Below are 15,846 nucleotides of genomic sequence, written 5' to 3'. Positions count from 1 at the left end.
GAAAAACTTCCATACTCGTTTTCACTCTGCAATCTGTTCCAGTTGGCCCCTCTTGTCAGGTCATACTCAGCCTGTTATGAAATATAAATAAAAAGACTGTTCAAGTGAAAGTAACAAGAACAAATCAAATGCAGCAGGGATTGATTATCCATTACATAACAAATGGAGGCACAACTTCTAACTATACAAAGAATAACTCCTGTATATACATTCACAAAAAGAAACTCCTGTATATACATGAGCAATTCAATGATCCAAACAAACAATTTTATACATTAAATTATGTTATGGGCTCGTAAAGCAACAATGACACTACTAACACCACCAAGGAACAAGTGTGAGCACTAATTGTAAGAGTATTAAATGCACTTCTTATGTTACTCCTTTCCAAAACACATTCATATTATTTTTATCTGTAGCCAAACTTTGTAAAGTCTGACCAAGTTTATATTAAAGAAATATCAACACCAACTATATGAGCATATATGCCATGATAGACCCAATGATATTGCTTCGGTACTGTAAATGCTGATAACTTATCTATAAACATTGTCAAACTTCACAAAGTTCGACTTAGACTAAATTAATACGCAATGTATTTCGGAACAGAGGGAGTATTTGCCAATTGCTAGCACTTCAACATTCCAGAATTTCCCCATACAAAAAAAATCAAGAATTCTCGACTCATTCCTCCGGTCCTCCTTCTCTCACACCAGCAATCAGGTTTCTAGCTAGCAAGTTATATTTTGAGCACAAACTATTCAAGTGTCATATTTACATTTTCTCGCAGAACGCACATGTGGTTGTGATGATTCGTGGGCTTATACCAACCAGATTTTGTAAAACTGCTTTTGTATTTGCCAGATCTTTCGGTACAGTCCCCAGGTTTCGGTACATTTGGTCGCTAAATCGGAGAACTTGGTAATTGCTTTTCGTAAAACCCGGTAACTGTACCAAAAGATCTGGCAGTTGCGTCAACTAACCTGGCGTAGTTGCTTTTTTGAAGAACAAAAAACTGGTAATAAGGTAAAGAGACATGCTGAACTCTGTTCGCAGCGGTGCAAAGAGATTAGGTGGGCACACTGTACCGAGCGCGGTACAAAGAGATTAGGTGGGCACACTGTGTAGTCACGTCCTTTATATTTAGCACACTTATGTGGCCCGTAACAAGTCTCTTGCATTGCAAATTTAAGTTAATCAGATCACAACAGTATTAATCACCTGATTACATGCTAAATTCTTCTGTGTATTCATCAGAAACCTACATTTCTCTTGCAATATTATGGCAGTTCATATCATAGAGAAAGAGCAAGAATATTATCCGGTGAGTTATCACAATTTTAATACTAATAACGCAAGTAGGAAATAAGGAAAATGAATTATATCGGTATATTTACTTCAGCAGAAGTGCCTTAAACAGAAGTATTATTTTAGCTTGTTAGGGTAAAACTTGGTCCAGTTGAACAAGGGAATTGGTGTATTGCTTCAATAAACACCAGAACTACTCTATCTGGATAAAAGCAAGTAGTATTTGACAGTACTTGCTTAATACCTGTTGTTTAGCCTGCTCAAATGCTTCAGTCCATTTCTGAGCTTCACCAGGAGTTGCACACGCAATCTAGTAAAAGACAGTAACAATAGATCTTTCATTGCCAGGAGAACTGTATGCAAACACACAAGAGTGTAATAAGATGAATACCTCTCCTTTCTTCGTTTGATCCAATCTACTGTACAACCTCAAGACATAAACATCCTAGGTTTTCAAAACATATATATATATATATATATCAGATATTTCTTTAATAAGAATATATGTCTGTTCATTCACTTCATTGTCAACTGAAGCACCAATACAAAATTAGACCATTACGGCATTACCCCGTGGTTGACCTTTTTGCGACCAACCTCCTCCACCACAAGAGTGTGACTGACAAAACCCTTTCGGATAGGTTCCTACAAGCAGATGTTTATGAGTAAAGTAATCCTCCACAAGAATGCCCAAGAAAAACTTGAGAGATAAAATTCTGCAAATGAAGAACCATTGTGGCAGTGTCCAAACATAAGTCCACCCATATGTGGTAGTAGTTCGCGGGAATCAAGGCGCACACCCTTGGTGGGACGTGGCCTAGGTGGGCCGCAGACCCACTCCCGCATGTTGTGTTGACCATCAAGTCAAGGCAAGCATGTTGTTAGGTGGGTCCATGGGTAAGACCGGCCTGGTTTGTGAGAGCCGGTGTAACACCCCGGTGTAATGATGCTACAGTAACCCCTGGGGTTAAGTTAATCTTTTTGCTAAACATGTTCCTGATCATAATTGTCTCCTTTCTCTTTTAAATTCCAGTTGAATTCAAATTCAAATTTTGTCTGAAATTCAAAAGGCTCAGACATGAAAACAAAAATGTTCATCATGTGCAGAATATTCCACAACTAATATTGGTGGTGAACCAACTTTTTTGCAAAAAGGTTTGAGTGGCCTAAGCTACTTCAAACAGTGGCCTAAGCAATAAATTAAATGCCCTTTTTAATTTATAAAATTGGCAACTTTTCCAAAAGCCTCCCCCCTTTTTTTTGGTAGTGCAATATACTTCTTTGAAATTATTTTGGCCAATGGCATAATTTTTGCAAAGTCTTTAATGGCTAAAAGAAAAGGCAAAATGCTGCTGGAATAAAAAAAAAACAAAAGAAAAAGGAAAAGGGCCCCCCCCCTCAACTGGGCCGACTGGCCCAGCTGGCCACCGTGCCCCCCCCCATGGGCCTCGGCCCACCTCAACCAGCCGGCCCAGCTCCCCGCACTGCGCCCCCTTCCTGTTCCCCTGGTGCGCGCCGCTACAGGGGCACCGTCCCCGCCGGACCCGCCTCGCCGGCGACGTCTGGGCGAGGGGATAAGGTTTGCGCCTCCCCGACGCCTCGGCCCCCTCGCCTCCCACTCGCCCACTTGCCACTCTCGCTCCCTCTCCCTCGCTCGCTCCGCCCTCCTCTCCTCCAGATCCGTGGCCCGAGCGCCCTCGCCGCCGTCCTCCATCGTTGTCGCGGCCACCGGCGACCCCGCGCCCGCTGACCTTGTCGGTGACCTCCGCCATCGCCCTCTCCATCGACCGGTGGCCTCAGCTGGAGTTGGGGAGCACCGAAGCGCCGGATCCCTTTCGTCCACGTCTCCGGTCGTCGCCGCCCTTCTTCGTCTCCGGCGCCGTCTCTGCTGCTCCTAGTCACCCAACGGGCCACCGTGTGCCCCCAAGGTGAGCTCCGCCGCCCCCCCTTTCCCTCTCCTCGCGCGTCTCCGCCTCCACCGTAGCTAGCTCGCTCGCAAGCCGAGCTCCGCCGTCCGCCATTGCCGTCGTAGGGCTCGCCACCGAGCTCCTCCGCTCGAGCTAGTAGCTCCGACGAGCTCCTGGAGCGCCGTAGACCTCGCCCAGCTCCTTCGTTCGCCAAAACACGCACTGCAACGCCGATCCCGACGAGGTCCCGAACCCCACCGCCGCCTCCACTCGTCGCCGACGCAGTTCCGGTCACCCCCGCGTCCAACCGACCACACCATGCGGCGCGGCTTCGTCTCCTCGTTCGAACGCGCCAAGTCCCGGGCCAAATGACCCCCTGTGCGCGATTCCCGGCGAAGTCCGGCGAGCTCGCCACCGCAGGAGGCCACCGGAGCAACTCCGGCGCCGTTTCCGGCGTCGCTGACGTGGCTGTCCACGTGGACCTCCCCACAGCCACTGCCACTGGGCCCCATGGGTCCCGTTGACCCGGTCAAATGCTGACTGGGCAACGCCCTGTCACTGCCTATGGGCCCCGCATGGGCCCCATTGACTAGTCAACTGGTCTGTTGACCGCTGACGCAGGGCTGACGCCAGCATGACGTCATAATTCTTTTCTGATGAATTTAGTAATTAAAACAATTTCAGAATATTGTAAAACTTTAGAAAATCATAGAAAATAAACCGTAGCTCGGATGAAAATGTTTTCTATATGAAAGTTGCTCAGAAAAATCCAACGAATCCGAATACGCGGTCTGTTCATCTGTCACATGCCCCTAGCATGCTGAACATGGAACTTTCCCCCTCCGGTCATCTGTCTGACACAGGTCCGGAACCGGGAACACCTTCCCGGTTGTTTTCCCCCTTCACCTATAACGTCTAGGACCGCGTTAGAGCACGCTTAGCGCTACGTATCGTCATGTCATGCTTGGTGTTACCTCTGTTTGCTATGTATTTACTGTTTCTTCCCCCTCTTCTCTCCGGTAGGCCCCGAGGCCGCTGATGCCCCGGTGATCGACTACGTCGTTGACAACGACCCCTCCTTGCCAGAGCAACCAGGCAAGCCCCCCCTTTGATCATCCCGATATCGCCCATTCCATTCTCTCATGCTTGCATTAGATTTTGCTACTGTTATTGTTTGCACCTATTCTGATGCATAGCCTCTTTTTGTAACCTGCTTATTGTTACCTTACCGGCTTATCCTAAACTGCTTAGTATAGGTTGGTTAGTGATCCATCAGTGACCCCCACCTTGTCCTTGTTGCCCCTGCTTCATCATTGAAGACCCGTTCAACGGGATTGAAGACCAGGCCCCGGCACCGCACATCACTTTCCCCTTAGTTGCTCGACACTACTGGGTTACTATCGAGTGCCAAGGGTGAGACCTCTACAGCACTTCTGATGTTAACCTGTAGTGTAGCTATTCGGTCGTGGTCATCGAGGGTGATTTCCTCTTTAATCACTTCCGATACGACTCTGTCGTGCAACCCCTCAAGTGTGAACCTCGAGGGTGATTCCTCTACGTTCACCTTGATGATTACATTGAGTGGAACCCACCGAGGGTGATTCCTTGGGTTTTCCTCTTGATGTTTGGACACACGGATACTTGGACTTTACAACTGTTACTTGGAAAGTGATGTGGAGACGGGTTGACCTGGAAGGTGCCCGTGAGATAATTACGAGGCGTGGCCGGGCATTCTTAGCCCTTGCCGCAAGTCCTCGAGACGGGGCAACGGGGTCACTTCTTTCGTGAGTCTCTGCTTGTTACCGCGCGTTCCTAATCCACTACGATTTGGATATTTGATCCGAGGGGCCTCTGGCCTGATAGCACTAACCATCACGTGGGCATAGTATGGGCGTTCTGCGTCGTGTACATCAGCCGAAGCTTAATAGACGTCAGCGACGGAGCGGCGCGCGCCGGGTTGGACTGGTAAGCTCCTGCCTTTTTAGGGAGGTAGCTAGGTCTGCTCACCGGCCGCCCACGCAACGTGCAGGAGTTCCCGGGGAGATGGCCCATGACCCCTGGGGGCATAGGTTTAGTCCGGCGTGCTGGCCTCTCTATTAAGCCTAGGTCGGGTTGCGGCGTATTGTTTGGCCGAGGCCGGGCATGACCCTGGAAAGTGTGTCCGGCCGGAGTCAATCGAGCGTGGTGGGTAAGTTGGTGCACCCCTGCAGGGAAGAAAACATCTATCGATAGCCTGTCCTACGGTAACGGACACTTGGAGTTGTATCCCGATCGATACAACTAGAACTGGATACTTGTGATGAGAACTGGATGGTGATGAGGATTTGATTGTGATGATGACTGGATAGTATGGCTCTGGGATTGCTTTCTCGCAGGGAGTCGAGAAAGGATCTCTGGCCGAGGTTGATAACACTACTACTACTTTACCTTTATGCTACTCTACTCCCTCTTGTTTGCTGCAAGATGGTGGTTTCCAGAAGATGCTAGTCTTCGATAGGACTAGGCCTTCTCTCTATTCTGGCATTTCTGCAGCCCAGTCCACATATATAGCCTTCCTTTGATAATGTTGCATATGTAGTGTAGATCCTTGCTTGCGAGTACTTTGGATGAGTACTCACGGTTGCTTTGCTCCCCCTTTTCCCCCTTCTTTCTTCTTTCTGGTTGTTGCAACCAGATGGTGGAGTCCAGGAGCCAGATGCCACCTTTGACGACTGCTGCTACTCCGAGGGTGCCTACTACCACGTGACGGACGCCGACGACCAAGAGTAGTTAGGAGGCTCCCAGGCAGGAGGCCTTGCCTTATCGATCGTTGTTGTTTTGTGCTAGCCTTCTTAAGGCAAATTGTTTAACTCATGTCTGTGCTCAGATATTGTTGCTTCCGCTGACTCGTTTGTATTCAAGCTGATGTATTCGAGCCCTCGAGGCCCCTGGCTTGTAATATAAAGCTTGTATTATTTTAATTTGTGTCTAGAGTTGTGTTGTGATATCTTCCCGTGAGTCCTTGATCTTGATCGTACACATTTGCGTGTATGATTAGTGTACGATTGAATCGAGGGCGTCACAAGTTGGTATCAGAGCCGACTGCCTGTAGGTAGCCCCCTTTCCAACTCCTTGGCCGAAGTTGAGTCTAGTCGTCCAAAACTGTTTTACTAACTTGGCTGTGTGGCTTACGGGCCCACGTCGCCATATGGGTGGTATTAGCATCTTTTACTCCTCGTCTATACTCTGGGACTCTGAACTCTCTTCTACTCGGGTTAAATGAATTTACTAACATTAGGATCCCGTGACCACATTCACCCCGAAGTTGGATGAAGCCATAGTTATTCCTTAGAATAGCTTTTTGAGTAGTGCACACCCTGTCGTGTTGACTACGGAGTGGAATCCATCGTACCTCCTTCATTATGCATGTTTTCATCATGAATGATCCTTGCCTTTGCAAATGCTAAATGCTGAACTACCCCTGTTACATGTTAGCAGGATGGTTAGACCCGCTGGACGTGGCCGTGGTGCCAACGATCCACCACCGCCTGAATTCTTTACTGGAATGATGCAACAGTTTGAGTTGACTCGCCAGTTCATGGAAGGAATGATGGCTCAGTTTCCTCGTCCGAACATGAATCAACATCCAACCCGAGTAACTCTGCAGGACTTCATGCGCCTCAACCCATCTATCTACCGCAGCTCAACTCAACCCCTTGATGCTGATGACTGGCTCCGCGACATCACATATGAAATGGAGTCTGCTAGTGTTGCCCCTGCCAGCTATGTCACCTTCGCATCTTTCTTTCTGAAGGGTCCTGCTGCTCAATGGTGGGACAGCCACAGGCGTACCCTACCTGCTGGAACGGTCATTACTTGGCCGGATTTCCAAGCTGCCTTCCGTGCCCGTTTCATTCCTCAGGGAACCATGGACAGGAAGAAGCGAGAGTTCCGCAACCTCACCCAAGGCAACAAGACTGTAGATGCTTATCAACGGGAATTTCTGGACTTGTCACGTTATGCTGAAGAAGACATTGCAACTGATGCTCGTAAGCAAGAGAAGTTTCGTGATGGACTTCACCCTGATATTAAGCTAGCATTGCTCGTTCATGACTTTGCCGACTTCGCCACCTTGGTGAACAAGGCTATTCAGGTTGAGACTGGTCTTCAGGAACACCAGGGATCCCTCAGGCGTAGCCGTGACGCTGGCCCATCTTCGGGCCCGTCAGCGCAGAAGCGTCGTATATGGATTCCCCACAGCATGTATCGTCCAACTGCACCTACACCAAGACAGTCCTATGCTGCACCTCGTCTGCCTCCTCCACCAGAGAGGCAGCCTCTTCGAGATGTACCATCCCAAGCTCCTGCTCCCGATCCCAATGATGGTCTGTGCTTCAGATGTGGCCGCCCCGGCCACCTTGCTAAAGAGTGCACTCAGAAAAAGAGCCAGCTGGCTCTACCTTCAACTGGCCGTAACAATCAGCCCCATAACAACAATGCCAGACCTTATGGTCATGGTCAGGCTAATCATATTGATCTGAATGAAGCTCAAGACCAGCCTGCCACTGTGATGGGTACTCTCCTTGTTAATTCAGTACCAGCTTCTGTTTTGTTTGATTCAGGAGCATCACATTCATTCATGTCAGAAAATTTTGCTTACGCACATGACATTCGTTGCGAGCCCATGAACACTCCGATAGTGGTACGCACCCCTGCGGGTCAGTGTCGAACTACCATGATTGGTCGCGACGTCCCCGTTGAAATTGAAGGGTTGGAATTTCGTGTTTCTCCCATTATTCTTGATTCTTCCAATATTGACCTCATTCTGGGAATGGAATGGTTGAAAGCGCATACTGCCTCTATCGTTTGCGCCACCAAGGTCGTTCACCTCCTACATCCTTCCGATGAGATAGTAAGCTACCATGCTCAGCTTGTTCAAAACGCTGAAGCACGACTTTATGCTTTGAATGCGTTGAACGCGGCACCTCTTGAGGGAATTGAAAAGATTCCAGTCGTTCGCAACTTCCAAGACGTATTTCCAGAAGAACTTCCAGGAATACCCCCTGCCCGGGCTGTCGAGTTCGTCATCGACTTGAAACCAGGCACCATTCCTATTGCAAAACGACCCTACAAGATGCCACCTCATGAACTCCTTGAGCTTAAGGAGGAAATCGACAAATCTCTTCACAAGGGTTTCATTCGTCCAAGTTCCTCTGCTTGGGGAGCACCTTCTCTCTTCGTCAAGAAGAAGGACGGTACGAACCGTTTGGTCCAAGACTATCGTCCTATCAACCAAGCTACAATTCAAAACAAATATCCCCTTCCTCGGATCAATGATCTGTATGATCAACTGGCTGGTTCATCGATATTCTCTAAACTCGACTTGAGGTTGGGTTACCACCAGATCCGTGTTCGTGAAGAGGATATTCCAAAGACCGCATTTGTGACTCGTTATGGTTCTTACGAGTACACCGTCATGTCATTCGGTTTAACCAATGCTCCAGCTACATTCTCTCGTCTGATGAACTATATATTCATGGATTACCTCGACAAGTTCGTCGTAGTCTATCTGGATGATATACTGGTATATTCGAAGAATAAAGAAGAACATGCTGAACATCTTCGTCTTGTTCTGGAGAAGCTTCGAGAGCATCAACTTTATGCCAAGTATTCCAAATGTGAATTCTGGTTACCCGAAGTCACCTACCTTGGTCATGTTATCTCCAAGGATGGTATTGCCGTCAACCCAGAGCGCGTTCAGGCTATTCTTGACTGGACCCCTCCGAAGACTGTCAAGCAAGTCAGAAGCTTTCTCGGACTGGCCAGCTATTGTCGCCGCTTTGTCGAGAACTTCTCCAAGATCGCCAAGCCACTGACTAATCTGCTTCACAAAGGCGTTAAGTTTGATTGGACAGACAAATGTCAGGAAAGTTTCCAGGCACTCAAGGATAAACTGACTTCTGCCCCAGTGCTTGCTCCCCCTGATTCTCGCAAGGACTTTGTCATCTATTGTGACGCTTCACGTCAAGGATTAGGCTGTGTTCTAATGCAAGAGCGCAGGGTGATTGCCTATGCCTCCCGTCAAGTGCGTCCTCACGAAGAAAACTACCCGGTTCATGACCTTGAGCTTGCAGCGGTTATCTTTGCATTGAAGCTATGGCGACAATACCTTCTCGGTAATCGTTGTGAGATCTTCACTGATCATCAGAGTCTGAAGTACCTGTTTACTCAGCCAGATCTGAACCTCCGTCAGCAGCGATGGATGGAAGCTATTGCTGACTACAACTGCGGTATATCTTATACACCTGGCAAGGCTAATGTAATGGCCGATGCCCTAAGCCGAAAGTCTTATTGCAATAATCACCAGGTCTACAAAGCTCAACCCCGCCTTTATGAAGAGCTATGCAAGCTGAACCTTCAACTAATTCCACAGGGTTCTCTGAATAACCTTGTTTTGGAACCAACTCTTCTGAAAGCAATCAAGTCTGCTCAAGCCAAAGATGCTCATGTTGATCTGATGAAAAAGGATCTTGCCTTAGAGAAATCCAGAGATTTCTCACTTGGTGAAGATGGAACCTTATACTTCAGAGATCGCATTGTCGTACCCCGGTTCGAGCTTATGACAGAGAAGGTGATGAAAGAAGCGCATGACACCCCTCTCTCTATTCATCCGGGAAGTACCAAGATGTATCTAGACATCCGTCAGAAGTACTGGTGGTCTAAGATGAAGCAAGACATTGCTCGATATATCGAAGAATGTGACGTTTGCCGTCGCGTCAAAGCAGAACATCAAAAACCGGCTGGACTTCTACAACCGCTTCCGATTCCTGAATGGAAGTGGGATAAGATCCAAATGGACTTCGTCACTGGCCTTCCCAAGTCTCAGAAAGGTAACGATGCTATATTTGTCGTCATCGACCAATTCTCGAAGGTTGCTCACTTTCTGCCAGTCAAGGAGACTATCACTGCTAGTCAATTAGCAAGCTTGTATATCTCCAGAATTGTGTCACTCCACGGCATTCCAAAGGAGATCAGTTCAGACCGCGGCAGTATTTTCACTTCTAAGTTCTGGGATAGTTTCCAAGAGGCAATGGGAACTCATATTACCTGGAGCACTGCTTATCATCCCCAATCCCAAGGCCAAGTCGAGCGAGTCAATCAAATTCTTGAAGACATGCTTCGAGCTTGTGTTATTTCTTTCGGCAAGAAGTGGGAAGAATCTCTCCCTTATGCGGAGTTCTCTTATAACAACAGCTATCAAGCCAGCTTGAAGATGGCACCCTTCGAAGTGCTATATGGACGTAAGTGCCGAACCCCTCTGAATTGGTCAGAAACTGGGGGACGGACGCTCATTGGTCCAGACATTATTCAACAAGCTGAAGAGCAGGTTCGCATTGTCCGGGATAATCTCAAGGCGGCCCAATCCCGCCAGAAGAGCAACTATGACCGGAAACACTGGGGTTCAACTTATCAACCTGGTGAACAAGCTTATCTGCGTGTCACTCCTTTGAGAGGCACTCATCGGTTCGGAGTCAAGGGAAAGTTAGCTCCTCGCTACATTGGTCCCTTCCGTATTCTCGCCCGTCGTGGACTGGTGGCTTATCAACTGGAGTTGCCACCTCAGTTCTCTCACGTTCATGACGTCTTCCATGTGTCGCAACTTCGTCGATGCTTCAAGGATCCGGAACGTGAAGTGGATCCGGAATTGATTGAAATTCAAGATGATCTCACATACAAGGAGCATCCGATCTGCATTCTTGAAGAAGCTGAACGTCGAACCCGCCAGAAGGTTACTAAGTTCCTCAAGGTGCAATGGTCGAATCATACTAAAGAGGAAGCCACTTGGGAACGCGAAGATAACCTCCGGGCTGAATACCCCGATCTTTTCCCTTCTACCTCTTAATTCTCGGGACGAGAATTTCTTTTAGAGGAGGAGAGTTGTAACACCCCGGTGTAATGATGCTACAGTAACCCCTGGGGTTAAGTTAATCTTTTTGCTAAACATGTTCCTGATCATAATTGTCTCCTTTCTCTTTTAAATTCCAGTTGAATTCAAATTCAAATTTTGTCTGAAATTCAAAAGGCTCAGACATGAAAACAAAAATGTTCATCATGTGCAGAATATTCCACAACTAATATTGGTGGTGAACCAACTTTTTTGCAAAAAGGTTTGAGTGGCCTAAGCTACTTCAAACAGTGGCCTAAGCAATAAATTAAATGCCCTTTTTAATTTATAAAATTGGCAACTTTTCCAAAAGCCTCCCCCCTTTTTTTGGTAGTGCAATATACTTCTTTGAAATTATTTTGGCCAATGGCATAATTTTTGCAAAGTCTTTAATGGCTAAAAGAAAAGGCAAAATGCTGCTGGAATAAAAAAAAACAAAAGAAAAAGGAAAAGGGCCCCCCCCCTCAACTGGGCCGACTGGCCCAGCTGGCCACCGTGCCCCCCCCCATGGGCCTCGGCCCACCTCAACCAGCCGGCCCAGCTCCCCGCACTGCGCCCCCTTCCTGTTCCCCTGGTGCGCGCCGCTACAGGGGCACCGTCCCCGCCGGACCCGCCTCGCCGGCGACGTCTGGGCGAGGGGATAAGGTTTGCGCCTCCCCGACGCCTCGGCCCCCTCGCCTCCCACTCGCCCACTTGCCACTCTCGCTCCCTCTCCCTCGCTCGCTCCGCCCTCCTCTCCTCCAGATCCGTGGCCCGAGCGCCCTCGCCGCCGTCCTCCATCGTTGTCGCGGCCACCGGCGACCCCGCGCCCGCTGACCTTGTCGGTGACCTCCGCCATCGCCCTCTCCATCGACCGGTGGCCTCAGCTGGAGTTGGGGAGCACCGAAGCGCCGGATCCCTTTCGTCCACGTCTCCGGTCGTCGCCGCCCTTCTTCGTCTCCGGCGCCGTCTCTGCTGCTCCTAGTCACCCAACGGGCCACCGTGTGCCCCCAAGGTGAGCTCCGCCGCCCCCCCTTTCCCTCTCCTCGCGCGTCTCCGCCTCCACCGTAGCTAGCTCGCTCGCAAGCCGAGCTCCGCCGTCCGCCATTGCCGTCGTAGGGCTCGCCACCGAGCTCCTCCGCTCGAGCTAGTAGCTCCGACGAGCTCCTGGAGCGCCGTAGACCTCGCCCAGCTCCTTCGTTCGCCAAAACACGCACTGCAACGCCGATCCCGACGAGGTCCCGAACCCCACCGCCGCCTCCACTCGTCGCCGACGCAGTTCCGGTCACCCCCGCGTCCAACCGACCACACCATGCGGCGCGGCTTCGTCTCCTCGTTCGAACGCGCCAAGTCCCGGGCCAAATGACCCCCTGTGCGCGATTCCCGGCGAAGTCCGGCGAGCTCGCCACCGCAGGAGGCCACCGGAGCAACTCCGGCGCCGTTTCCGGCGTCGCTGACGTGGCTGTCCACGTGGACCTCCCCACAGCCACTGCCACTGGGCCCCATGGGTCCCGTTGACCCGGTCAAATGCTGACTGGGCAACGCCCTGTCACTGCCTATGGGCCCCGCATGGGCCCCATTGACTAGTCAACTGGTCTGTTGACCGCTGACGCAGGGCTGACGCCAGCATGACGTCATAATTCTTTTCTGATGAATTTAGTAATTAAAACAATTTCAGAATATTGTAAAACTTTAGAAAATCATAGAAAATAAACCGTAGCTCGGATGAAAATGTTTTCTATATGAAAGTTGCTCAGAAAAATCCAACGAATCCGAATACGCGGTCTGTTCATCTGTCACATGCCCCTAGCATGCTGAACATGGAACTTTCCCCCTCCGGTCATCTGTCTGACACAGGTCCGGAACCGGGAACACCTTCCCGGTTGTTTTCCCCCTTCACCTATAACGTCTAGGACCGCGTTAGAGCACGCTTAGCGCTACGTATCGTCATGTCATGCTTGGTGTTACCTCTGTTTGCTATGTATTTACTGTTTCTTCCCCCTCTTCTCTCCGGTAGGCCCCGAGGCCGCTGATGCCCCGGTGATCGACTACGTCGTTGACAACGACCCCTCCTTGCCAGAGCAACCAGGCAAGCCCCCCTTTGATCATCCCGATATCGCCCATTCCATTCTCTCATGCTTGCATTAGATTTTGCTACTGTTATTGTTTGCACCTATTCTGATGCATAGCCTCTTTTTGTAACCTGCTTATTGTTACCTTACCGGCTTATCCTAAACTGCTTAGTATAGGTTGGTTAGTGATCCATCAGTGACCCCCACCTTGTCCTTGTTGCCCCTGCTTCATCATTGAAGACCCGTTCAACGGGATTGAAGACCAGGCCCCGGCACCGCACATCACTTTCCCCTTAGTTGCTCGACACTACTGGGTTACTATCGAGTGCCAAGGGTGAGACCTCTACAGCACTTCTGATGTTAACCTGTAGTGTAGCTATTCGGTCGTGGTCATCGAGGGTGATTTCCTCTTTAATCACTTCCGATACGACTCTGTCGTGCAACCCCTCAAGTGTGAACCTCGAGGGTGATTCCTCTACGTTCACCTTGATGATTACATTGAGTGGAACCCACCGAGGGTGATTCCTTGGGTTTTCCTCTTGATGTTTGGACACACGGATACTTGGACTTTACAACTGTTACTTGGAAAGTGATGTGGAGACGGGTTGACCTGGAAGGTGCCCGTGAGATAATTACGAGGCGTGGCCGGGCATTCTTAGCCCTTGCCGCAAGTCCTCGAGACGGGGCAACGGGGTCACCTCTTTCGTGAGTCTCTGCTTGTTACCGCGCGTTCCTAATCCACTACGATTTGGATATTTGATCCGAGGGGCCTCTGGCCTGATAGCACTAACCATCACGTGGGCATAGTATGGGCGTTCTGCGTCGTGTACATCAGCCGAAGCTTAATAGACGTCAGCGACGGAGCGGCGCGCGCCGGGTTGGACTGGTAAGCTCCTGCCTTTTTAGGGAGGTAGCTAGGTCTGCTCACCGGCCGCCCACGCAACGTGCAGGAGTTCCCGGGGAGATGGCCCATGACCCCTGGGGGCATAGGTTTAGTCCGGCGTGCTGGCCTCTCTATTAAGCCTAGGTCGGGTTGCGGCGTATTGTTTGGCCGAGGCCGGGCATGACCCTGGAAAGTGTGTCCGGCCGGAGTCAATCGAGCGTGGTGGGTAAGTTGGTGCACCCCTGCAGGGAAGAAAACATCTATCGATAGCCTGTCCTACGGTAACGGACACTTGGAGTTGTATCCCGATCGATACAACTAGAACTGGATACTTGTGTTGAGAACTGGATGGTGATGAGGATTTGATTGTGATGATGACTGGATAGTATGGCTCTGGGATTGCTTTCTCGCAGGGAGTCGAGAAAGGATCTCTGGCCGAGGTTGATAACACTACTACCGCTTTACTTTATGCTACTCTACTCCCTCCTGTTGCTGCAAGATGGTGGGTTCCAGAAGATGCTAGTCTTCGATAGGACTAGGCCTTCTCTCTATTCTGGCATTTCTGCAGCCCAGTCCACATATACAGCCTTCCGTTGATAATGTTGCATATGTAGTGTAGATCCTTGCTTGCGAGTACATTTGGATGAGTACTCACGGTTGCTTTGCTTCCCCTTTTCCCCCTTCTTTCTTCTTTCTGGTTGTTCCAACCAGATGGTGGAGTCCAGGAGCCAGATGCCACCTTTGACGACTGCTGCTACCCCGAGGGTGCCTACTACCACGTGACGGACGCCGACGACCAAGAGTAGTTAGGAGGCTCCCAGGCAGGAGGCCTTGCCTCTTCGATCATAGATGCTTTTGTGCTAGCCTTCTTAAGGCAAAATTGTTTAACTCATGTCTGTGCTCAGATATTGTTGCTTCCGCTGACTCGTTTGTATTCAAGCTGATGTATTCGAGCCCTCGAGGCCCCTGGCTTGTAATATAAAGCTTGTATTATTTTAATTTGTGTCTAGAGTTGTGTTGTGATATCTTCCCGTGAGTCCTTGATCTTGATCGTACACATTTGCGTGTATGATTAGTGTACGATTGAATCGAGGGCGTCACAGCCGGGCAGGTGAAATTTCAAGACGGTGTGCGGGAACTTGTCCTGCCCAACAGCGAGCAACGCAGGAGAATTTTCCCGGCATGTATGCATCTCGGTAAAGCTGTTGCCTTGTGAACATGAGGTCACGGGTTCGAGTCCTGGAAACATCCTCTTGCAGAAATGCAGGGAAAGGCTGCGTACAATAGACCCAAAGTGGTCGGACCTGTCCCCGGACCCTGCGCAAGCGAGAGCTACATGCACTGGGCTGCCCTTTTTATAACATCTCGGAACAACTCCTACATGAGAATGCGGTATTCTGTAGCTGATAAGACACATGCAGGACACACTGACCAAGGTATTGATGTCAAAATCCCCTGAGGGTACACATTTAAAACGCACACACAACTCAGCATTTTCTTCCGAATTCCCCCACTTCTGACAAGTTTGGTGGTAAAATCTTCAGCGGAAAAATAAGCGCACGTGCATCATATATTAGCATAGCAGCAACTGAACCACAACTGTGTAGAATTTACAAACCAGATTAACCTCCAAATGCACATTTAAGCATTTCTCAGTAGATACGACACATCCAAATGCATGGACACCACATTCCCTCGTAACAAAATAGGCTTTCTCAACTCCCATGGACGTTTCAATTCTCGCCCGTGCAAAGTTCTACCTCTACCTCTACC

The 15,846-nt window shown here is 49.6% G+C and overlaps 1 protein-coding gene across 4 annotated transcripts in view; it reads right to left on the bottom strand.

Annotated features, from left to right (window-relative positions):
• Positions 1-15,846, bottom strand: part of LOC123103402 (protein ENHANCED DISEASE RESISTANCE 2-like) — a 33,225-nt gene that overhangs the window by 16,445 nt on the left and 934 nt on the right. For 3 of the 4 annotated variants that reach the window (XM_044524978.1, XM_044524979.1, XM_044524977.1), the window contains exons 2-5: positions 1,879-1,953; positions 1,700-1,753; positions 1,553-1,618; positions 16-71 (exon numbers count right to left, since the gene is read on the bottom strand). In XM_044524978.1, coding sequence (XP_044380913.1) covers positions 16-71; positions 1,553-1,618; positions 1,700-1,753; positions 1,879-1,953 — 251 coding nt within the window. The remainder of the gene's footprint in view (positions 1-15; positions 72-1,552; positions 1,619-1,699; positions 1,754-1,878; positions 1,954-15,846) is intronic. The other variant, XM_044524980.1, reaches the window with a different exon arrangement.

Source organism: Triticum aestivum, chromosome 5A, assembly GCF_018294505.1.
Source record: "Triticum aestivum cultivar Chinese Spring chromosome 5A, IWGSC CS RefSeq v2.1, whole genome shotgun sequence".
In the NCBI taxonomy this organism is placed as follows: Eukaryota; Viridiplantae; Streptophyta; class Magnoliopsida; order Poales; family Poaceae; genus Triticum; species Triticum aestivum.
Note: the sequence above shows the minus strand (reverse complement) of the source record. Positions and strands in the feature narration are given on the sequence as shown.